The sequence below is a fragment of the Brassica rapa genome, chromosome A02, assembly GCF_000309985.2.
Source record: "Brassica rapa cultivar Chiifu-401-42 chromosome A02, CAAS_Brap_v3.01, whole genome shotgun sequence".
Taxonomy (NCBI): Eukaryota; Viridiplantae; Streptophyta; class Magnoliopsida; order Brassicales; family Brassicaceae; genus Brassica; species Brassica rapa.
Window position 1 is genome coordinate 25,719,663 of NC_024796.2, and position 26,442 is coordinate 25,746,104.

Genomic DNA, 26,442 nt, shown 5'->3' on the forward strand with positions numbered 1-26,442 from the left:
AGGTTTTCTTTCTGAAAGTAAGTCTTATCTATACTGCAAGATTAATTTTGTAATATTGTCTACCGTAATAAGATATGCTAAATGTTAGTACGTGTATAATGTGTCAACACATATTCAGGTTACCTTTTTTTTGAATGTGTATATTCCAACCAGTAGCGGCCCTGACTTTCAGTGGACTGGTAGCAATAATTGTATTTTGGGCCACTAAAAGTTACTTTAATTTAAAAATAGAAAATGCAGGCTGCAAAGATCGAAACCGTCACCTGTGAATCATATCAAAAGTATACTTACCAGTTGGGCTAGTGTAACATTCATTGTAAAATTAGCCTGAAACATTTTTATAAATTCAAAGGCAGGAAGCAGATGCTTCTTTGGCTTCTTGCCAGTGCCGCAGAGGCGTGCCTACAGTGTATTGAAAAAGGCATTCGCCTTAGGCCCCCGATTAATATGAACTTTTTAGGGCCCCAAAATTTAAAATAGTTTCTAATCTAGTGATTTAAACTTATTTTTTTAAAAACCCTTTTCACATAGTAGACTAACTAACCTTCTGAATTCATGTGTTTTTTTCCTATATGACATAATATAGCATAAACTTATTTTTTTACAGTGTTAAACTTGTGTATTTGGTGAAAGTGATATATTATATTGTAAAATGATTTTCATTTTAGTTGTAAATAAATTTATTTTTAAAATTTGCCTTGGGCCCCTAAAACTCTTCGCACGCCACTGCAGGGCCGGCACTGATTCCAACGGCCAAGGAACCAGCAAAAACGTAAAACATTAAATAATATTCATACATATATGCTTATAGCAGCTGCATAATAAAATGCGTTTATTCATAACATCTTCAACGTCTAAAGTTTGTTCTGATCACATAGCTCGAACTGGAACAAGTTTGAGAGGTACTTTCTTGACGGTAGTAAGAGTACCAGCTTCTTCTGTGTCGATATCCTTATGTGTCATTCCATCAGGAACTCTCCAATCAAAGAAGTAAAGCAAGTTCAAGAGTCCCAACTCAACAGTAGCAATCCCCATGGGCATCCCAGGGCACATCCTTCGACCAGACCCAAATGGTAAGAGCTCGTAATGTTGTCCTCTATAATCCACATGACTATCAATAAACCTCTCGGGGTTAAACTCTTCTGGTTCCGTCCAGAGTTTGGGATCTCTTCCTATCGCCCAAGTGTTGACCAAGATCCTTGTCTTGGGGAGAATATCATAGCCTTGAACTTTCATGTGAGACATTGTTTCCCTAGGGAGTATAAGAGGAGCTGCTGGATGTAACCTGAATGTTTCTTTTATTACCAGCTTCAAGTAAGGAACCTTGTCGACATCTTCTTCGGTGATTGTCTCCTTATTGTTGCCAAGGCAGTCTCGGATCTCGTCTTGAACTTTTTTCATCAGTTTAGGTTTTTTAGCGAGCTCAGTCATTGCCCATATCATGGTGATGGCCCCTGTGTCTATCCCTGCCAGAAATATATTCTAAAAAAAGATAAAAATAAGTTAAAGTTTAAACAACATCCATGTGAATGTGTTTAAAGAAGCTAGAGAGTTCTTGATTTACCGCGAGAAAGCCCTTGATATGATCTACCGTGAGCTTCAAGGAATCATTTTTGCCTTGTTTATGAATAACATCCAACATTGCATCGATGATGTCTTCATGATCTTTGGTTCTTCCAGGATTCATATGGTCATCAATCACAAGCTGAAACAGAGTATCTAGCTTCAAGTAAACATCGTTGAGCCTCTTGTGTTGTCCAGAGAACCAGTCAACAAGCCATCCAAGTCCAGCAACAGGGAAAAAATCAGAGCAAGTGAAACTAGCTAGGGCAGTCTCTGCTTCAAACACAAGCTCTTCGATCTCTTCTTTATCGATGAACTTGCTCTCGTGGAAGTCCTGTCCTAAGGCAACTCTAAAGAGGATACTCGCAGTCAGCCAGAAAAGGGTTTTGCTTAAATCAACCGGAGTTCGATCCACCGCAGATTCCGACAGTTTTCTGACAAGAAGGTTACATTCTTCCTCTCTTATATGCCTAAACGACTGAACATTTTCAGACAGAAAAGCTCACGTACCGCGAACTTGCGACGCTCCTTCCACTCTTCACCGTATGGCGTGAAACCGACATCCTTAAAGTCCCGCGAGAGTAGCCTTGTCCCCACGAGCTTAGGCCTGCTGCAACAGTCTAGGTCGTGAGTTCTGAGAACTTCTTCAGCTGCTTCTTTTGATGTGATTACAACCAAGGGTACAAACCCGAAGTGAATAAGCATCACAGGTCCGAATCTTTGTGCTAGACTTTGAAGTGACCTGTGAGGCAGTTCTCCGATTTGGTGTAGGTTTCCGATGACCGGAAACGTAGGAGGGGTTGGAGGTAGATTCCATTTTGATTGTTTAATCTTTTTAACGAGAAAGATTAATGTAAGGAAAGTAACGAAGCAAAATCAGAGCAAAGAGATAGCCATTTTTGTTTTGTTTTCTTTGGCTATGGAGAAAGTGAAAATGGTACTCCAACACGGAAACTATTATTGAATATCTTAAAATAATGGAGAAAACAGATACGGATTCTTATTGGAAAGTCAACTTTTACAGCTTTAATATTCATCATGTTAGTTTATAAACTTTTATTTTTTTAAATATAAAATTTAATTATTTAACGAAACATTAAAGTAATCTCTACTAATAAAAGGGAGCTTTTGAGTCTCCATAGGGCGTCCACATCAGCGGAAAAATTTTCTCCCGAAAGATGACATGTGGCATAAAATAAAGTTTTACATTTTAATGGAGCTTTTGAATCTCCATAGGGCGTCCACATCAGCGGAAAAAATTTCTCCTGAAAGATGACATGTGGCATAAAATAAAGTAAATTTCTCCTGAAAGATGACATGTGGCATAAAATAAAGTTTTACATTTTAATATTACTTATTTTCGAAAATTGTAAAAAATATGTAAACATACAGCATAAAAAATGAAAAAACTACATTAAACATATGTAAGATTATTATTTTTCACTTAAAAAAAGACGGCTTATCTCCATAATGTAACATTACCGTTTTATGGCGTCCACATCAGCGGAAAAAATTTCTGCCGAAATATGACATGTGGCATAAAATAAAGTTTTACATTTTAATATTACTTATTTTCAAAAATTGTAAAAAATATGTAAACATAGAACATAAAAAATGAAAAAACTACATTAAACATATGTAAGATTATTATTTTTCACTTAAAAAAAAAGACGGCTTATCTCCATAATGTAACATTACCGTTTTATAAAAAAACAAAAAAAATTATATATAATTTCGAAAATAATAAATATATGTAAAACATACAACATAAAAATTGAAATACTACATTAAACATATTTGTCTAAGTTCTTCTATTAAACATTGCCGTTTTACATTAAAAATGGAAAAATACATAAATATTTAAACATCTATCTTAAAATATAAAATATAGACATTAACTAAATATAAAGTATAAGAAAGATAAATACTCAATATATATAAAAATAAATAATAAGTAAATATTATAAATATACGAATTATATATACAATAATAAGTAAATGCACAATTTTAAAAAAATGGAAAGAGTACATTAAATATTAAACATCTATCTTAAATGTAAAATATAGATATTAAGTAAATAGAAAGTATAAGAAAAAGAAATACACAACTTAAAAACAATGGAAAAAGTATATTAAGATTTAAACTTCTCATAAAAATGGAAAAACTACATTAAACATATGTAAGATTACCATTTTTCACTAAAAAAAAGACGGCTTATCTCCATAATGTAACATTACTATTTTGTAAAAAACAAATTATATATAATTTCGAAAATAATAAATAATATGTAAACCTACAACATAAAAATGGAAATACTACATTAAACATATGTAAAATTACCATTTTACATTTAAAAATAACAATAATATGTAAACATACAATATAAAAAAATGGAAAAACTACATTAAATATATGTAAGATTACCATTGTTCACTAAAAACGGTTTATCTTCATAATGTAACATTACCATTTTATAAAAAAAAAAGACAAAAAACATAAATATAACTATTTGACTATTTGTCCAAGTATTTCTATTAAACATTGCCATTTTACATTAAAAATGGAAAAATACGTAAAGATTTAAACATCTATCTTAAAATATAAAATATAGACATTAACTAAATATAAAGTATAAGAAAGAGAAATACTCAATATATAAAAAAATAAATAATAAGTAAATATTATAAATATATAAATATACGAATTATATATACAATAATAAGTAAATGCACAATTTTTAAAAAATGGAAAGAGCATCTATCTTAAAATGTAAATTATAGATATTAAGTAAATAGAAAATATAAGAAAAAGAAATACACAACTTAAAAACAATGGAAAAAGTATATTAAGATTTAAACATCTATATTAAAATGTAAAATATAGATATTATGCAAATAGAAAGTATAAGAAAGGGAAATACACAATTTAAAAAAATGGAAAAAGTACATTAGTATTTAAACATCTATCTTAAAATGTAAATCAATATTAAAATATAAAATTATTAGTAAATAGAAAGTACAAGAAATAGAAATACACAATATAAAGAAAAATAAATAATAAGTAAATATATAATATAATCTCGAAAGATGACACGTGGCATAAAATATAGTTTTACATTTAATATTATTATTTTCGAAAATTATAAAAAATATGTAAACATACAGCATAAAAAAATAGAAAAACTACATTAAACATATGTAAGATTACTATTTTTAACTTAAAAAAAGACAGCTTATCTCCATAACGTAACATTACCGTTTTATAAAAAAACAAAAACATTATATATAATTTCGAAAATAATAAATATATGTAAAACATACAACATAAAAATGGAAATACTACATTAAACATATGTAAGATTACAATTTTACATTTTTATTTTAAGAAAATAATATGTAAACATACAACATAAAAAATGGAAAAACTACATTAAACATATGTAAGATTACCATTTTTCACTAAAAAAACGGCTTATCTCCATAATGTAACATTACTATTTTGTAAAAAAAAATTATATATAATTTCGAAAATAATAAATAATATGTAAACATACAACATAAAAAATGGAAATATTACATTAAACATATGCAAAATTACCATTTTACATTTAAAAATAACAATAATATGTAAACATACAACATAAAAAAATGGAAAAACTACATTAAACATATGTAAGATTACCATTGTTCACTAAAAAACGGGTTATCTTCATAATGTAACATTACCATTTTATAAAAAAAAAAGAAAAAAAAAATAAATATAACTATTTGACTATTTGTCCAAGTTCTTCTATTAAACATTGCCATTTTACATTAAAAATGGAAAAATACGTAAAAATTTAAACATTTATCTTAAAATATAAAATATAGACATTAACTAAATATAAAGTATAAGAAAGAGAAATACTCAATATATAGAAAAATAAATAATAAGTAAATATTATAAATATATAAATATACGAATTATATATACAATAATAAGTAAATGCACAATTTTTAAAAAATGGAAATAGTACATTAAATATTAAACATCTATCTTAAAATGAAAAATATAGATATTAAGTAAATAGAAAGTATAAGAAAAGGAAATACACAATTTAAAAAAAATGGAAAAAGTACATTAGTATTTAAACATCTATCTTAAAATGTAAATCAATCTTAAAATATAAAATTATTAGTAAATAGAAAGTATAAGAAATAGAAATACACAACATAAAGAAAAGTAAATAACAAGTAAATATATAATATAAGTAAATACCAAATTTTAAAAATGGCAAATTACATTAAGATTTAAAAATATATTTTAAAATTTAAAATATAGATATTATGTAAATAGAAAGTATAACAAATGGAAATACACAATTTAAAAAAAATGGAAAACGTACATTAAGATTTAAACATCTATCTTAAAATGTAAAATATAGATATTAAGTAAATGAAAAGTACAAGAAATGGAAATACATATACACGAAAATAAATAATAAGTAAATAATGTAAATATATAATATATGAATTATATATGTAATAATAAGTAAATACACAATTTTTTTTTAAATGGAAAAAGATCATCAAGCATTAAACATCTATCTTAAAATATAAAATATATAATATAAGTAAATACACAATTTAAAAAATGGAAAAAGTACATTAATATTTAAATATCTATTTTAAAATATAAAATATAGATATTACGTAAATAAAAATATATGAAATGGAAATAAACATTTTAAAAAATGAAAAAAGTACATTAAGATTTAAGCATATATCTTAAAATGTACTTCTATCTTAAAATGGTAGTAAATTATATAAAAATAGAAATACCACATTAAACAAAAAAAAAATGTATAGTTTTTCATCAAGAAAGTCCCTATAAATCTCATTATTCTATCCACATCAACCTCACACTATTAAGGAAAATTTCAAAGCACTCGAGCAAAAAATGGTTTCACCATCAACTCTTGCCGTCCCAGAAACCTTTAATGACCTTGAATGAGATTTTTTTATAACAACAAACTTTTTGTTAGGTGGATTCATTGTTGGGAAACCCGCAACTTCCAAAAGCCAAACTTATTCATGGGAATTGAATTGCTTTTCATAGACTCAAAGGTATTCTTACAAATTTAAATTAATCTAATCCATAATTTTATTGTTAATATTCATACTAACTCTTTCATGATCAAACCATTTCAGTTAATAACCATTCAAGCGTTTATCCCGAAACACTTCTTTCCTCGCCGAATCAGGTATTGGTTCATGTTGGTTTAGTATTGTTTTTGGTTTACTAACCGGTTTAGGATGGTCCTATTGTAAATATAATTTAAGTTGGTTTAGCATATGTTATGTTTAAAATAACTTAAATTAAATAATAATAATATTATGCTTAAAATATAATTTTAGAGAGCTTTCAAATATAGTTTACAGAACATTATAGGTGATGAATTTAATTTATTAAATTCGTTTATTACTTAAAACTAAGTTTTTTAAAAAACATATTGAGTTATAAATCTCAATGATGGATTGGTGAGTATAACATGAAGACAAAAATATAAATATCTGATTTTCAAGATAAGAAATTCAGCTTTTATTCAGATACTCAATATATAATATTTTAAATTATTTTTTAAAAAATATACATAATTTATATATATAGATTAATCTTCCAAACTTAAACTATTATATTATATATGAATAATTGTTTTAAATAAAAATAATTTCTGATTTAAAATAAAAATAAAAACAACAAATTGTTATTTTCAAATAATGGATGTAATTTACATTATACTATCATTTAACAAGTATTAGATATGTTTTGATAAATCATTATTTTCTATTTCCAGAACACAATAAATTGTTAAACATCAATATCATCTACGTTAAGTATACGAACAACACAAATTCAAACATCACAAAAAATATTTACATAACCATTATAATACAATAATTTAATCAAAAAATACAATTAAAAAAATTAAAAAGAATACTTATATACTTAATATTTGAAAATAAAAGATATTTTTGCTAAAATTGTACTTACCTGGCCAAGGAGATCGACCATCTTTTTACGGATCGATCGAATGTTGAGCATGTGGTTGATCCGAAAATACACTGCAGTTTAATAAAATCTCTAAAACATTTATTCCAACACTCAAAAGATAGTTTTGCTAAATATGATAATTAGATAGCCAATAAAATTACAAAAAAAATATTTCAATAGTAAAAAATATGTTAATTTAACGTGTTAAAATTTAAAAATAAATTTTAATTATGACATGCAATTAACATTTATATAAATATATATCATAGCCTAAATATAAATAATTTAACAACTTAAATTAGAAAAAAATAAAAATCCCGGGCGTAGCCCGGGTTAATCCCTAGTAGTATTATGGAAGAAACCATTCCTAGTATTATAGGGCTAGGCCTAGATGGAGATTTTTTTCTGTATTAGGTATCTCCAACTATAACACCTAATTTATTGTTAAAATTACACCAAATTTAAAGTTTTGGTGTCATATTTTTTCGCCATTTTCAGCTATAACACCAAACTAGATTTTGACCCGCGCGCCCGCGCGGGTTTTGAATGTTATTTTTGTATTTTTGAACTATTTAAGAACATTTTTAGAAATATAGTTTATTTACATGTTTTTAGGTTCTTACAAACTTTGACGGACAGAGGATAGTCCGACTTAAACTGCCTCTAGAAATTTATAATATCAGAATTGTATTAAATTGGACTAATCATATATTTACCAGTTGCTTTTTATTTATTTATTTCTAAATTCGAAAACATATTGAACATTTTAATATTTAAAATTTTAAAAATTGTTTTATATGAATTTTTATTCATAATAAATTAATTATATGAAATTTTATTAATAATAAATTTATTTATTGAAAGTTGTATCCTCTACATATTTATATGTGACTAAACTAATTTAGATGAGACTATATTTACAAAATAGTGTTTTTTTAAATATAATATATTTCAGTTAAGGGTTTTAAATTTTACCACAAAAAAATAACAACCAAAAAATGCTACATAAAATATAGTATTGTTTAATTTGATTTATATAAAAAATAAATGTTTATTATTTACAGAATTGGGCTATACAATATATAATTCCGAAATGATTTACCCATCATTAAAATTAATCTGGCCCATATTAATATTATCTTCAATGTCAATTAATCCGGAAAAAAGTTTGTTATATTCTGTGCTAATAAAAAAGTAAAGAATTTTATTTTGCTTTCTCCTTACCTTCGATATGTGGCTGCCTCTCTCTATTTCTTAACTCTTCGTCAAAAACGCACGTGTGGAGATTCCTTCAAAAACCTAAGTCAAATACAGAATCTGAACTACTTTGACTTCATGTTCACTCTCAATCTATTTGTAAATACCATTGATCTGTTGAATTAAAGGTTAGTGTTTTTTTTAATTTGTTTGCTATAATTTCAAACTAAGTGTTTGCCGGATTTTTTAAATCGTAGAGGTAAAATTGTTTCAATATTTCTTAGATCTGTCATCTACAATAGCAGATCCTTGGTGAATAAGGAAAGTTTATTGAATTCTTTGCAGCTTGCTTATTTTTAATTACAATCAGTTTCTGGTTTTCGATGATCTTGAGGTTTGGTTTTAATTCTTGTATATTGATTTGTAGGTATAAATCATGTACAACGACTCAGCTGGAGCACGGATCAAGCTTTCAAATTTCATGTAGAAGATCTGTTTTGGTCAAACTCACCTCCTAACACACATGCTTCAGAGGAGAAGATGATCATAGAACATCCAAGAATATTAGAGATAGTCGCAGTCGACCTGCAAAGATAAGTTTTTAATTACAATCAGTTTCTGGTTTTCGATGATCTTGAGGTTTGGTTTTAATTCTTGTATATTGATTTGTAGGTATAAATCATGTACAACGACTCAGCTGGAGCACGGATCAAGCTTTCAAATTTCATGTAGAAGATCTGTTTTGGTCAAACTCACCTCCTAACACACATGCTTCAGAGGAGAAGATGATCATAGAACATCCAAGAATATTATAGATAGTCGCAGTCGACCTGCAAAGATAAGTTTAATGTTAAAACATCAATTTCTTATGTGGCTTCAAATATCTTAACTTTAAACAGATCAGTATTGTGGTGATTACAATTGAATCGCTCTTTTCTTGTGCTCATGTAAGGGACATGATAGTAAAAATCGACACAATATTCAGTTCATATGAAGCTCTAAGGTCTCAGCTATACCTTAAAATACTGAAGTGATTTGCGAGAAAAAAAGAAGAGTCTACATATATTACAATCACGCTTATGAGATTTGATCACTGAGATGTATTGATTTCTTGTTTGTTTTATATTTAAATATATTAACTATGAGAGATCATTGTAGATTGGAGACTAATTGGTAGATTGAAACATTCAACCAGCAATGAAAGCAGAGGATGATCAATATGATTCAGTATTGGTTGAGAATCGATATATATATATATATATATATATAGTGAAAGAAAATGTATTTTACAGTTTCGTCTACCAGAACACCCTCAAGAGTATCTCCTCCAAAACTGTTGTTTTGTTTCCAAGAAAGAAGCAATTTTAGAGTTAGACGCCATTCGTCTTTGTAAGGTTTGATATCCTCACAATTTTCTTTCGTTTGACATGTTTGCCGTGAGAGCTTGATGGAAATACCTAATTCTACACTCAATATATATATATATATATATATATATATATATGGGTGAATAATCTAGGTTAAATTGTATATATGGCGAGAATATACCGTAATATATGCTATTCAATCTTAGATATTGTTAAAATTGTGTGCGCACTATATGGTACATAATTAGGGAAGTTATATTCAATTGTTGGTGATTTTAAGAATATCTTGCTAAGCAATGTTATAGAACAAAATAGATGAGATCGTAATATATGCTAATCAATATTAGATATTTTTAAAATTCCATGCAAAGAAATTGCTTCAAATTAGGGAAAGTATATTTAATTGGGTTGTGGCTTTTACGTGGGAAGAAAGAATTGATACAAAGAGGAGGTCTTTTTTTATTTGTTAGAGGAAAAGCATATTTAATTGGATTGTGGCTTTTACATGGGAAAAAGAGTTGATACAAAGAGAAGGTATTTTTATTTGTTAGATCGCATAAGATATTTACGGAATATTTTTTTTAAAAAGACTGCGCAATTGTCGATAACCACTTTTTAATTTAAACCGATGGCCAAACAACATTATACTCCTTTTTTTTATAGATATCCAAATTTACAAACAATACTTTTTTTTATAGATATCTAAGTTTCCAAACAATCCTAATTTGTACTTGAGTTTTAATAAGATAGATAATACACCAACAGTAATATAATATATTATTTAGTATTTTCAGTTTTAATTATTTTATATTTTTATTATTTGTAATTGATAAATAAATTTTTTATCACACTTAGATTTTATGTTTTTTTAATTTTGTAATCTTATATTTATAAAATTTGTTTACATTTATATTTTTTGGTTTAACTGTATTATACATTTTATGTATCTATTTTAAATAAAATATTATATTAAAATTACAAACTATTAATTATGGAAAGAACATAACAAAATAATATATTTATTTTAATAAAAAATATTAGTTAGTAATGCAAGTTTAACAATATTATAAAATAAAAATGTTATTTAATGTTTGGTGAATTTACTATTAAATAAAGTTTCAATTATTTACTATTAAATCTTCTTTAAAATAGTGTAATATTATTAATTTTTCATAACTGATTAAATAAAATTAAAATAAAGATTATAATTTATATTTTAAAATAAAAATATATTACAATAAATAAATTAAATGATATAATATAAAATAAATGATAATAATCATTTAGTGATTTCTTACTTGAAATTTAATAAAATATAAAATTTCTATGATATTTTATTTTTTTATAATATAAAGAAAATGATAATAATCAATTAGTAATTTCTTACTTGAAAATAAAATAAAAATATTTTAGTTATGTAAAAATAATTAAAATACAAATAATATAGTGTAGTTATGTTTACTTACAAATTTGAACTAATTAATAATAATAATTAAACTAATAATTGAACTATATCATTAAATGAAACATAATAAATTTGGTATATTGGTGTTCCTTTGGAGTCGGCCTTAGTTCAGCGGAACAACTTGTGCTCGTCCATACCGAATAATACCACTGTTACGTGGTTCCCAATGGTCTAGTGGGTAAGAGTAAGCTACTAGAAAACTGCCTTGTTTCAAAATCTTAATCGTTTTATTATTTTTTTTTTGTTAAAGGATTTTCATTAATAAAGAAGGTAGCTAGCTAATACATAAGGCAAGCAAGCACCATTTTACAAAATATAAGAAGAACAGAGATGGATCAAATACAGGACTGATAAATTAAAAGATGAGGAGAGCAGAGGAAGACCGGCGATTATGGGGATCAAACCAGAACTGCGGCAGGCAGGGACCAAGCGGGTGGCTAAGGGACAGTAATGCAGATCATTTATCCCTCAGATAATCAGATATGTATCTCATGAATATGAACAGGCGGTAAAGTCAAACCATCATGCAACCGTCTGTTCCTCTCTTTGCAGAGTTCATAGATAGCTGCTTGCCATACTTGAAGAATTACCAGTTTAACCATAGTCTGAGTGGGCATTAGGCAGCCACTGTAAAATATCAGACCACATCAACGGCACTGAAGATGAGTGAAACCTCCGTAGCATTTCACACCCTTGAAGAGAAAGAGCATTCAAAGAAGAGGTGATTGCGAGATTCATCATCTTCCCCGCATAACAAGCAAATGTTATTTTTCTTTCAAATTTACTTACCGCTTTAGTTTATACGTTGTTTATCTCTTTTTAACAAATTAATGAAAATATAACTTTATAACTAATTATATGTATAATACTTTCGAGCTTTTACATTAAAGATTTCTTTTGTTAATGTGCATGCAAAACACAATTTAACTGCAAAATACATCTTAGATATTATACTCTCACCTGTATAACAAGAAATTATAAATCTCAATTCTTTTGAAAAGAGTATTGTTTTATTTTTAATATATTTAATTTCAAACAAAGTTACATTTTAACCCTAGCACTTTATTTGATTAATTAATATTTTTTATTAATATATTAATACACGGTAGGATATATATTTTTGGATTTAAGAAATATATATATAGTAAAACTATACTCATTGTAAGAATATATGAAAATACAGAATCTTACTAAATTAAATAGTTTGGTATAGGCAAAGATAAAATAATTATTAACAATACTGTTCCAAAAAACTATATTTTTCTAAGGATAAACATGTCATGATTAATCTTGGAAATTATAAATATTTGGGTTCTAACCATATCAAGAACTAAGTTGATACTACTTGACCAGACAAAAATAAAATCATATTTTAGATTTCATTAAATTTTTTTGAATCAGATTAATCGTGTGTACTGTTGTAGAAGATTAGTTAAACTATAATTCAAATATCTTCAGATTAAAAAAATATAAATATTCATATTTATTTGTTTTTTTTTTTTGAAAAAACGCTATAATAAAAAATAATGTTTATTATAATATGTACTGTAATAGCATTTTTCTAAATTTAGAGTAAAAATAGAAAAAATGACAAAAAGAGTAAAAAATGGAAGTGTTATTTTATAAATACAGAATAACAACTTCTGTTCAAAACAAATAAAAATAAAAATGATTTAAACAAACATTATTTTTAAATACTATTATAAAACAAAAATAGAAACGAATTGGAATTATTGTTACCATCCTTACATAAGACATATATGGCTGCATTTATATGTAGAGTCGAGAAAATTGCTTTTGCTACATATATTGCTTTTGACTTCTAAGCAAATGCAGATATTATTTTGGAATTGGGTGACGTGGGCTCTTGTCTATGGCTTCGAATGTTACGAACCGCTCCGTACCGCATCGCAGTTAAACCGCTTGTCCCGCACCGCTCATACCGCAGTTACCATTCGGAGCCTATATCTAAAAGTTGGGCGTTTAATGAAGAAAAGTTACCGACGCAATTTTGTAAATCTATTTTAAAAGGATACTAGATTTTGATCCGTACTTAGAAAGCGCAGATTTATTTTTTGAATTTAATAATTTTTAATATAAATTTTAATATAAGATAGTTTATAAGTTTGGCCATATTATTCGGAACCGAATAATCAACCCGTACCAAATTGAAACAATAAAACCAAACTTGAACCAAAATTTATAAATAACCGAACATATTATATATCTCTAGAACCAAGATAAATAGATACCTGGATTTTTAAAATACAAATTATATACTTACAAATATTAATTATATGCAATTTCTAAATAACCAAATATTTTAAATATACTATTTATAAGCTGGATTATCCAATAAAAACAAATTACTCAATAAGTCCTCAACATTCAGTCTAATTTTCTAATAAAAAGAACCAAAACACTAATAAGTGGTATCCACAGTCAAACCAGTAAACACAGTCACCATATATAATCTAGTTTCAATTTAATAAAAATTCATTATTTAAAATCTTTTAAAATCTAAAACCCATATTAACTCGTGAATCTATACTAGATGACATGGTAAAAATCTAAAATAACATGATAATATTTTTCAAACTTTGATTAAATTTCTCATATAAATTTTACTAAGATATAAAATTGAATAAACTACATTTTTTTTATGTTATACATTCTAGTTTATAGGTTTTATAATGACTATATTAAGATTAAATTTTTGAGTTTTAGAAATAATATTATTATTAAGTTGAGTATAGTTGAGTTACCTATAAATATTAAAAATAAATAATATATTTTATTTAAACATAATAACATTCTAAAAATGCTATAATTTCCTGAGAAAATATTTATACAAAACTCTTTCTCCTAATAAACCCAGTTGTAAAATATTTTCATCATAAAAATAACCTAGGAAGGTTTTCAAAGAAAAAGCTATTTTGAAATATAATTAAGCTTGTTGTTGTACTGTGAAGTATTTTTCTAATCGTAATTGGAAGTTAATATGTTTTGACCGTCGAATGGTATCATATTTTTAACTTTTTGTTAACCGTACTTGCGTCATATTTTTATGTTAGTTTGGATCATAAAACATTTAATATAAATTAAAAGTATGGTATTGTTCAGACTTTAATTACCAATAAATCCAAATGTTTTTATAGTAACTGCTTTTGTTAAAGAAAAATGATTGTGGGTTGTATGATTATTAAATCAGTTATAAAATAATCTGTTTTTTTAATAGGTTTAGTGGCACAAAAGTAATATTCTAAAAAAAAATAGGAGTAAAATATATCAATGATTCTGAATTAATAATATTGATGTATAAATCTTTGGTGTATTATAGTAAGTTGAGTATTAAATAAGAGCATTAGTTATTTTATAGTTAGAAATATAAGGTAATTGATTAGTTTATAGTTAGAAAAATATAGGGTGAGACCAAAAAAATAGTTAAGTCTAGTGAATAGGTCTAACAACATTTTATAAGTAGATTTTTTGGGACTTCTTCCCTTTTAATAGTATAGACTAGATTTTGACCCGCGCTTTTTTTTTTGGATTATGTTATAATACAAAGTTTTATTATATCAAAAAATATTTTTTTTAACAGTTATATAATCTATGAATTAGTTTAACTGAGATTTTATATGTACACTTTTACGTAAGTTTATTTTAGGCATGATAGTTATATCCGGATAAAAAAACAAACCGAACCGACCCGAAAATATAGGTTTAGTTCAGGTCCAGAGAAGATAACATATTGGGTTTTTTTTGGACCCGCATGTCTTTGTTTGAGTCCGGATCCTACCCTAGACCCGATTATAAATATGTTGTGTTTATTAGGTATATTTGGATATTTCAAATATGTTTCCTCTAGTATGGACATTTTTTTTAAGTTTTTGGTTTACGATTATAGTTTTTGATTTCAGGTAAATTTTCAAATTAAAAAAAAATTGGGTATTTTTCAGTTCATCGTCTCAGACTTTGAATAATATTTTGAATTTTTAGGTATTTGAATTTTTTTGGGTATTTGTTTGGAGTTTCAAATATTTTTCAGGTTTTTTAGATATTTTGATTTTTTCAAGATCCTAAATACCTGAACATATATGGACCCATTACGTTTATATCAGGTCCAACAACCTTTTGATATAGATTTTTAACGTTATTGTACATAAACATGGTTGATGAAATATTTTTCTGAGTAAAGATATCATAAAAAATAATATTAGGATATATTAAAAATATTTAAAATTTTGTATGGTTAGAATGATTAATGGTATTACCAAAAAAAAAAGTTATACGTGACTCCAACAACTTGTTTATATTAGATTTTTTAAGACTATTTCTCTTTTAATAGTATTGATTCGTTTTTAAGTGAAAAGTATAAAAAAAATATAATATATAAACCAATGATTTTCAAAATCGTGAATAATCAATACTGATATCGTGAAGTCGGGTTAGTTTTAAGAAAACCAATGAATTTCTACATTTTTGTGAAGGTAACATGAATATTCAGAAAACTCATTTTTAGATATGAAAATATCTATCAAACCATAGACGGTTGAAAGTTTACTATATGATATGAGATTTTAGTGGGAAAATTTATATATGATATGATTACTTTATTATAAAAGAAAGAGGAAGTTAGAATGTACATATATATGTCGTGTAACTTCTCTTGCTTTAAATCATATATTATATGATAAAATGATAATATAAAACATTAGTTTCAATGCTTTTACGATTAAAAATCAAAATGGTAAATATAGTAATAGCAGTGAATAAATAAAGAAATTAAATAAATTATTGTCAGAGAAATATATGGTAACATATTGTTAGTCTAAATTTAAGGTAAGACCAAAAAATAATAAAATAAATGAAAGGGTCCAAACAACTTTTTAAAGTAAATTTATTAAAACTCATTCCCTTTTAATAGTATTGATATGATCTTTCAACGTTATCCATGATGGTCCCCTTGTTTGATTGATTGAAACCTAGCATTAGCTTTCAAAACTTCATATCGAATATACGTCTTTTGTTTATTGGCATCACGCGAGAGTATTTAAATGTAACACAAAAAGTCATAACATTAACATCCGGAAACTATTCAATTTTTCATGAATCATATTCGTTTTATCCAAGCATTTGTTATCCTTATCTTAATAAGCATTTTTACAAACAAAATATAGGTTTTAAATTACAAAATTTCCGGACCATATTCTTCCCATCTCTTATATACTAAAGCACAAGTCACCTTTCCAATTAAATTTTGACACATTTCAATTTTTTTTTAAAAAAATCAGTTAAGCAAGATAATGATCTAAAAAATAATAGCGTATAACAATTTTTCAAACACAATCTACAACCCACGATCTTTATCATTTCCCACTATCTTTTGCTTTTCTATATTTTTCTATATTTTTAGATTGGATAAACAAATATCAGAGGAACTTCTCATCTATCTTAAACAGAGTATGAAAGATCTATGATCTTAATGCAAATTTGGGGTCGTATGGAATGTCCCGAGCCCGTGCTGAAATTGATCTGTAAGAAACAAATATCAATAAAGCATATTTGATATTTCTCAGTGGAGCTATCTTGTTTGGCAAAACATCCTTCAACGAACCGGTTTACAGTTAGAAAGGTTCAAGAAAGAGTGGATATGGTGAATCTGAATTGGAGGAGACTTGACTCCAACAAAGACTTTAGGAAAAAAAGAAAGAAAGAGGACGAAAATAGAAAGCATACACAAATGCAGATGAAGACGTGGAACATCTTTGATAAAAGGTAAATGTGCATCTATTAATTCACCAAGATCATATTGTTGAATTGTTTTCCTACTGTACAATAGGTTTACAATTGTTTTTCTACTGTACATAAAAAAAAGGTTTACATCAAAATGTAAACTAAAACATCCTTTAATATGATATCCTGAGTACTTTGACACTCTTTTCTTTATAGGTTTAATGTTTCAGTCAGATATTAAGTAATCAATAGCGAGAGGGACACAAAGAGTTGAAGATGACAATGCCACATAAAAGCTGATTAAATTTTAGGATACACACAAATAAATATTAGCAGGTAGACGTTTATATTACTGCAATCTTTCCAATACACAATGTTTTCTTTTAGATGTTTGAAATATTAATACACAACACAATGATCAGAATTTATTTTTCAACTCTATTGTATTCTCTTAACTACCATGAATAATAGGAAGATCAATGATTTTATATATTCTGTAAGGCAATGTTTTGAAGCTTTTGTTCTTGATGTACACATCTCTTTCTTATAAATCGAAGTTATTTTATACATGCGTTTTAGTCATATGAAACAAAATATTTTATATGGAAAAATATTCCCATGCGAAGCATGGGGTTAATACTAGTATAAACTAATCCAAATATTTTTTTCCTCTTAAACTACTAAACTGAGAATTGAATTACTGTAAAAAAAAAAACAAAACAAACAGAGAGTAATAATGTCACAAGTCTAAAACTAAACCAGGTAAAATCGAAAAACATTAAAACGATCTGGAGACAATTTAAAATCAGGGGTTGTTCTAATTCATATTTTTAGATGACGATCTTTACTATTCGTTTAGAGAGAGTTTTGAAAGGTTAGGCGATTTTAAAACAAAATGCAAATATATATTTGTGTTCCGGTTTGCGACGTTTATTAAAATGATTTTTGTTAGTTTGTATGTGTGCTAAAGTAAGAAGTAAACCATTTTGAAGTTAGGGAAAACTCAAATTGGGATGTTTGTGCAGTTTAAATGATATTTATACGTTTATGTATCAAAATCAAAAGAACATAGTGGAAAAACTTATGCTTCGAAATTATAAGTTTATTTCTTTTGTTCTAAATAAAATAAGTTTAAAAATCTTAAACTAATTGTTGAATATACAGATCTGAAACTATTCTTGACAAGTTTCAATGGATACGACTATACTAAGAGCATGGATTTATCATTTGGAATCCATATCCAAAATTTGCTCCGGATCCGTTCCAAAAATAAGATATTCAGAATGCTCGGATCCATATAGTAAAATGTTAGATTCGTCGAATTTAAATCTGGATATTTTGTTTTTTAAATTTGGATCCAGATCCAAAATTTAAAAATATATAAAATTTTAAATTTTATTAATAACTACAATGATATATTAATATTTATACATATGATTAATTTTATAATATTATAATTTAATTTTAAAATCATTTTTATTATCATATATATTTTCTTTATAGATTTTATATGAATATTTAATTTGTGTATTATTTTAGTTTTATATTAAAAAAATTATTAATATTTTTATGGATTCAGATCTGAATCTGGATACTCGCAAATAATAAAATATTTAGATAAAAATCTGATAGTCAGATATCTGAAAAGGACAAATACGAATTAAATATTAAAATCAGAATTCGACGGATCCGGATATTCTAAATTTTCTGGATATTCGGATTCGTTCCAAGTTTATACTAGCATGTGAAAAAAATTAGCCAAAAACTATATATTGGCCAAAATTATAATATCGATTGGTATTCTAGAATTTTAACCATGAAAGGATGTGCCAAATATAAACGTCGATGAACCGGGCCAGACATTACCGAATTCCAGCCCAACAAAATTGGATAACGAATTCTTGCGTTCTTTACACTTTTTAACTTAGGGCTGATTTATATATTCCAGACCATTTCCGGTTACAAAAAAAAAAAAAAAGACAAGTTCTACCATAGAATAACTTTAAAATAGAGTAAAGTTTTTCTCCAATGGTTTACTCTATATTTAATTCTAAAAAGAATTATTTTTAAATATATACTTTTTATTTATAACTAATATTTTTTACTTACAAAATTTACAAACTGATCTCTTATATTTTGTTTTGACAAAGTTCTTATAAATAATATATATATATCAAACATTTTATTATCTTAAACATTACATTACATTGTATTAAAACATAATACATTTGAACTTAAACATCACCATTAGTGTATCTTTCCCACAAATAATAAATTAACGAATTTTAAGTGCAAAATGAGTTTCTTTATCTTTGATTTTGCTAAGGGCCTGTTTGTTTCTCCATCTGGATGAATATGAGAGTTTTGTTTGTTTAGACACTAAAAATGCAATTCATTCAGATGAATCATCCGGATGACTTTTGGAAATTTAGGCTTAATTTTAAAGTCCATTCAGCTGAACCAATTTAGATCATTTGAATGGAAATGGTTCATTCAAAATGGCATAATGTCTATTATGCCCCTAATGTAATTCACAAATTACAAACCTAAACATAATATCATTTTTGTCACAAATGAAAACTGACAAAACTACAAAAACACTTTTTCCCGTGCTAAAAACTACCTTTTCACGCCAAAACCCTAAAACGCGCTAAAATTGCAAAAAAATGTTTTCCCGTTAAAATTGCAAAACTGGGTTTTCCCGCAAAAACCGAAAAATATGTTTTCATGCCAAAATCACAAAAAAAATATTTTCACGCCAACACCCCAAAATACATTTTTCCGCCAAAACACAAAAAAACACGTTTTCCCGCCAAAGTCGCATAACGTGTTTTCCCGCCAAAATTGCAAAACATGTTTTTCCGCCAAAACAAAAAAAACGTGTTTTCCCGCCAAAGCCAAGAAACGTGTTTTCTCGCCAAAACCGAAAAATCTCGTTTTCCCGCGAAAACCGTAAAAATGTGTTCCCGCAAAAAAACGTGTTTTCCCGCCAAAACCGTAAAAACGTGTTTTCCCGCCAAAACCGCAAAAACACGTTTTCTCGCCAAAACCACAAAAACACGTTTTCTTGCCAAAACTACAAAAACGCGTTTTCCCGCCAAAATCGTAAAAACGTGATTCCCTCCAAAACCGCAAAAACGTGTTTTCTCGCCAAAAACGTGTTTTTCCGCCAAAACCGCAAAAATCTGTTTTCTCGCCAAAACCGAAAATTTGTATTTTCTCGCCAAAACCGAAAAATCTTATTTTCCCGAAAGAACCGAAAAAACTTGTTTTCCGCCTAAACAAAAAAAATGTGTTTTCTCGCTAAAACCAAAAAAAATTGTTTTCCCGCCCAAACCGCAAAAAAAAAACTCGTTAATTTTGAAATAATTCTAATGTAAATATTATCATTCTCTGCTGTTTGTACCTCTGGAGGTGGAGCTTCTACTCCCACTTCAATTGGTGCGTCAAGATCACTTTCATCTTCAATTATCATATTGTGTAGAATTATACATGTAGTCATAATGTCATGCAACACATTTTTCTGAAAAACAAACTGGTCCTTTTATAATAGCAAAACGCGATTGGAGAACTCCAAATACGCGTTCTACATATTTTCTACAAGCTTCTTGTTGTGTAGCAAAATATTTTTTCTTTCAGCCCATTGGTTGGTGAATAGTTTGTACTATTGTTGACCATTTTGGATATATGCCATCAGCCAAGTAATATCCTATATTATATTATTTTTCTTGAATTATGTAATGAACAGGAAGAGCAATACCTTGGACAAAATTGGAAAATAGGTGAGAAGACTCCATCACATTGATATCATTGTTTGTGACTGGGCAGGGAAGTAAGACAACACCATGATTTTGAATAAAACCACTTTGTCCCCTTCTCTCTCACTTCAATTTTTCTCTAGAATCACTTTGATCAACTGAAGCCACCTTGCCACTTCTAAATCGTTTTCAACTTCATCCTTTGACTGTCTCTGCGTGTATTTTTTAGTCTCGTTATCATCATTATGGAGTGATAAAGTTAAAGATGTGATCATTCAAGAAATTAGGGTAAATAGCCCCTTACCCTTAGTTCCGAATGTTGGGAATCCTCCTGTTGTAGAACCGTTGCACAACGAGGAAAACCAGTTGAATGATCCACCACTCCATAATGAAAATATCGCCAATAATGAACATGAAGCACACGAGGAACCAGCACTAAGAATATCAACTCGTGAGAGAAGATCAGCTAATTCTGATGACTATGTGCTTTATCAAATAGAATCTGGAGAATGGGATTTAAAAGAACCGGTTTCTTATTCACAAGCCATGAAAGATGTTAATTCTGATCAATGGGTCGAGGCCAGTAAAGATGAAATAGACTCAATGGTTAAGAATGAAATTTGGGATGTTGTTCCTATGCCTGAAGGACACAAAGCAATTGGGTGCAAATGAATCCTAAAAGCAACAACTATAACAGGCGAGAGAAACCTAAAAGTTCCTAAGAAGAGATTAAGCTGTTCATCTTCCATTCAGGATTCAATCCATTCAGGAAGATCTCTCAGGCACAATGAATCTAGGTAACTCTATAAACATTCATATGATTCTATTATGTGATTAACCTAGATGTTTAAAGATCTTAGGGTTCATGTAAATTTAACTTACACGGGGACCATGCCAAATCAAAGAAACACCACGCTCTGATATATTTGAGAGAGTGTATGAAATGATCTATGTAGAGATTTTCCAACTTTGGTGCAGGTTTCCGATTATCGGAAGACCTATATAGGTTCTAAGGGGAAGCTTGAGAAAAATCGACATTCTTGATCTGATACTTATTCTTTTTTTTTTTGTAACTGATCTGATCCTTATTCTTTTCCTTCATGTTTTTGTTGTGTTTTGTTTTTAGGTTAGTTTGTGTTATGAGTGAAGAATATTAAGTTTTTTTTTGTCAATAGTGAAGAATATTAAGGTAACCTAAGTTATTAGAAGGATTAGAACATCCTTATTGAGAGTATCTAATTAAAAGTTTTCAAAATGTTAAAAAGTATAAATATTATAATTTATTAGGTTTCTCAACCCAAAATATCTCATTTGAAACATTTTGGTAAGATTTTCCATAATTTTGAGATATCTCCAATTCAATAACGTTTATTATATATACATATACTAGGGATTAACCCGGGCTACGCCCGGGATTTTTATTTTTTTCTAATTTAAGTTGTTAAATTATTTATATTTAGGTTATGATATATATTTATATAAATGTTAAGATGCATGTCATAATTAAAATTTATTTTTAAATTTTAACACGTTAAATTAACATATTTTTTACTATTTAAATATTTTTTGTAATTTTGTTGGCTATCTAATTATCATATTTAGCAAAACTATCTCTTGAGTGTTAACATAAATGTTTTAGATATTAAATTAAACTGTAGAGTATTTTCGGATCGACCACATGCTCAACAATCAATCGATCCGTAAAAAGATGGTCGATCTCCTTGGCCAGGTAAGTACAATTTTAGCAAAAATATCTTTGATTTTCAGATATTAAGTATATAACTATTATTTTAAATATTGTTTTAATTGTATTTTTTGATCAAATTATTGTATTATAATGTTTATGTAAATATTTTTTGTGATGTTTGAATTTGTGTTGTTCGTATACTTAATCTAGATGATATTGATGTTTAACAATTTATTGTTTTCTGGAAATAGAAAATAATGATATATCAAAACGTATCTAATACTTGTTAAATGATAGTATAATGTAAATTATATCCATTATTTGAAAATAACCATTTGTTGTTTTTTATTTTCTTTTTAAATCAGAAATTATTTTTATTTAAAAACATTATTCATATATAATATAATAGTTTAAGTTTGGAAGATTAATCTATATATATAAATTATGTATATTTTTTAAAAAAATAATTTAAGATATTATATATTGAGTAACTGAGTAAAAGCTGAATTTCTTATCTTGAAAATCAAATATTTATATTTTTGTCTTCATGTTATACTCACCAATCCATCATTGATATTTATAACTCAGTATGTTTTTAAAATAACTTAGTTTTAAGTAATAAACGAATTTAATAATTAAATTCATCACCTATAATGTTATATAAACTATATTTGAAAACTCTCTAAGATTATATTTTAAGCATAATATTACTATTATTTAATTTAAGTTATTTTAAGCATAATATATGCTAAACTAACTTAAATTATATTTACAATAGGACCATCCTAAACCTGTTAATAAACCAAAAACAATACTAAACCAACATGAACCAATACCTGATTCGGCGTGGAATGAAGTGTTTCGGGATAAATGCTTGAATGGTTATTAACTGTAATAGTTTGATCATGAAATAGTTAGTATGAATATTAACAATAAAATGATGGATTAGATTAATTTAAATTTGTAAGAATACCTTTGAGTCTATGAAAAGCAATTCAATTCCCATGAATAAGTTTGGCTTTTGGAAGTTATGGGTTTCCCAACAATGAATCCACCTAACAAAAAGTTCGTTGTTATAAAAAATCTCCTTCAAAGTCATTAAGGGTTTTTGGGACGGTAATAGTTGATGGTAGAACCATTTTTTTGCTCGAGTGCTTTGAAGTTTTCCTTGATAGTGTGAGGTTGATATTGATGGAATAATGAGTTTTATATGGACTTTCTTGACTCCCTCTGTTTCAAAATACATGAAGTTTTAGGTTGGGACACAAATATTAAAAAACTTGTTTTTTATCTAAAAAGTATCACTAAAATATAAATTAAAAATTATTTAACCAATCACAAAACATACTAGAAAATATAATTGGTTACACAGTTTTTGATAAAGTTAAAAGATACCTTGAAATATGAAAACATCATCTATTTTGAAACATCAAAAACTCTCTAAAACATCATCTATTTTGAAACGGAGGGAGTACATTTTAATTTTTGTTTTGTTTAATGTGGTATTTTCATTTTTATATAATTTACTACCATTTTAAGATATATGTACATTTAAGATAGATGTTTAAATCTTAATGTATTTTTTCCATTTTTTTAAATGTTTATTTCCATTTCTTTTACTTTTTATTTACTTAATATCTTTATTTTACTTTTTAAGATAGATGTTAAAATCTTAATGTACGTTTTCCATTTTTTTAAAAAGTATATTTCTATTTGTTATACTTTCTATTTACGTAATATCTATATTTTAAATTTTAAGATATATTTTTAAATCTTAATGTAATTTTCCATTTTTTTAAATTGGGTATTTACTTATATTATATATTTACTTATTATTTATTTTATTTATATTGTGTATTTCTATTTCTTATACTTTCTATTTACTAATAATTTTATATTTTAAGATAGATTTACATTTTAAGATAGATGTTTAAATACTAATGTACTTTTTCTATTTTTTTAAATTGTGTATTTCCTTTTGTTATACTTTCTATTTGCGTAATATCTATATTTTATATTTTAAGATAGATGTTTAAATCTTAATATAATTTTTTCCATTGTTTTTAAGTTGTGTATTTCTTTTTCTTATACTTTCTATTTACTTAATATCTATATTTTACATTTTAAGATAGATGTTTAATATTTAATGTACTCTTTCCATTTTTTTAAAATTGTGCATTTACTTATTATTGTATATATAATTCGTATATTTATATATTTATAATATTTACTTATTATTTATTTTTCTATATATTATGTATTTATCTTTCTTATACTTTATATTTTATTAATATCTATATTTTATATTTTAAGATAGATGTTTAAATCTTAATGTATTTTTTCATTTTTAATGTAAAACGGCAATGTTTTATAGAAAAACTTGGACAAATAGTCAAATAGTTATATTTATGTTTTTTTTTTATAAAATAGTAATGTTACATTATGGAGATAAACTGTTTTTTTTTAGTGAAAAATAGTAATTTTACATATGTTTAATGTAGTTTTTCCATTTTTTTCATGTTGTATGTTTACATATTATTTTTATTTTTAAATGTAAAATGGTAATCATACATATGTTTAATGTAGTATTTCCATTTTTTATGATGTATGTTTACATATTATTTATTATTTTCGAAATTATATATAATGTTTTTTTTACAAAATAGTAATGTTACATTATGCAGATAAGCCGTCTTTTTTTAGTGAAAGATGGTAATCTTACATATGTTTAATGTTTACATATTATTTTTTAAAAATAAAAATGTAAAATGGTAATCTTACATATGTTTAATGTAGTATTTCCATTTTTTATGTTGTATGTTTACATATATTTATTATTTTTGAAATTATATATAATGTTTTTTTTTTTTATAAAACGGTAATGTTACATTATGAAGATAAGCCGTCTTTTTTTAAGTGAAAAATGGTAATTTTATATATGTTTAATGTAGTTTTTCTATTTTTTATGCTGTATGTTTACATGTTATTTATAATTTTTGAAAATTAGTAATATTAAAATATAAAACTATATTTTATGCCACGTGTCATTTTTTGGGAGAAGTTTTTACCGCTGATGTGGACTCTCTATGGAGCCTCAAAAGGTCCCTTTTATTAGTATAGATTAATATTGAAATTGGGTTGAGAAACTTCTATCAGAGTTACTCTTATATACAGGTACTTGCGGTGTTTAAGTTGACTAAGTCAAATGTCTTTTATGAGATTAAATAGGTTTACGTTGACTACAAGTTATTTTTTCTAGTAATAAAAGGAAGCTGATATCTGGTCCACTATGACACATGTCGTCTACGACATCTAGGCTCCCATTGGAATGTAATAAAAGGAAGTTCAAGATGTGATCATTCAAGAAATTAGGGTAAATAGCCCTTTACCCTTAGTTTCGAATGTTGGGAATCCTCCTGTTGTAGAAACGTTGCACAACAAGGAAAACCAGTTGAATAATCCACCACTCCATAATGAAAATATCGCCAATAATGAACAAGAAGCACACGAGGAACCAGCACTAAGAAGATCAACTCGTGAGAGAAGATCAGTTATTTCTGATGACTATGTGCTTTATCAAATAGAATCTGGAGAATGGGATTTAAAAGAACCGGTTTCTTATTCACAAGCCATGA

General features: G+C 26.6%; 1 protein-coding gene and 3 long non-coding RNA genes across 4 annotated transcripts; 2 read left to right on the forward strand and 2 right to left on the reverse strand.

Annotated features, from left to right (window-relative positions):
- Positions 1-754: 754 nt before the first annotated feature.
- LOC103854381 (cytochrome P450 71B19-like) lies at positions 755-2,475 on the reverse strand. The gene is given in 3 exon segments (XM_009131315.3): positions 755-1,482; positions 1,565-2,058; positions 2,061-2,475. Coding segments are annotated over 3 exon segments (1,506 nt in total). The 5' UTR covers positions 2,461-2,475; the 3' UTR covers positions 755-870.
- A 5,694-nt stretch (positions 2,476-8,169) lies between these two features.
- On the forward strand, positions 8,170-9,946 carry LOC103854380. The gene is made up of 2 exons (XR_630517.3): positions 8,170-8,982; positions 9,222-9,946. It is a non-coding gene; the product is annotated as an uncharacterized LOC103854380 (long non-coding RNA).
- A 6,413-nt stretch (positions 9,947-16,359) lies between these two features.
- LOC103854378 lies at positions 16,360-17,854 on the forward strand. The gene is made up of 2 exons (XR_630516.3): positions 16,360-17,404; positions 17,579-17,854. It is a non-coding gene; the product is annotated as an uncharacterized LOC103854378 (long non-coding RNA).
- A 970-nt stretch (positions 17,855-18,824) lies between these two features.
- On the reverse strand, positions 18,825-22,705 carry LOC117131718. Its single transcript, XR_004454895.1, has 2 exons — positions 21,425-22,705; positions 18,825-21,332 (listed from the first exon to the last, which is right to left on the reverse strand). It is a non-coding gene; the product is annotated as an uncharacterized LOC117131718 (long non-coding RNA).
- Between the last annotated feature and the right edge of the window lie 3,737 nt (positions 22,706-26,442).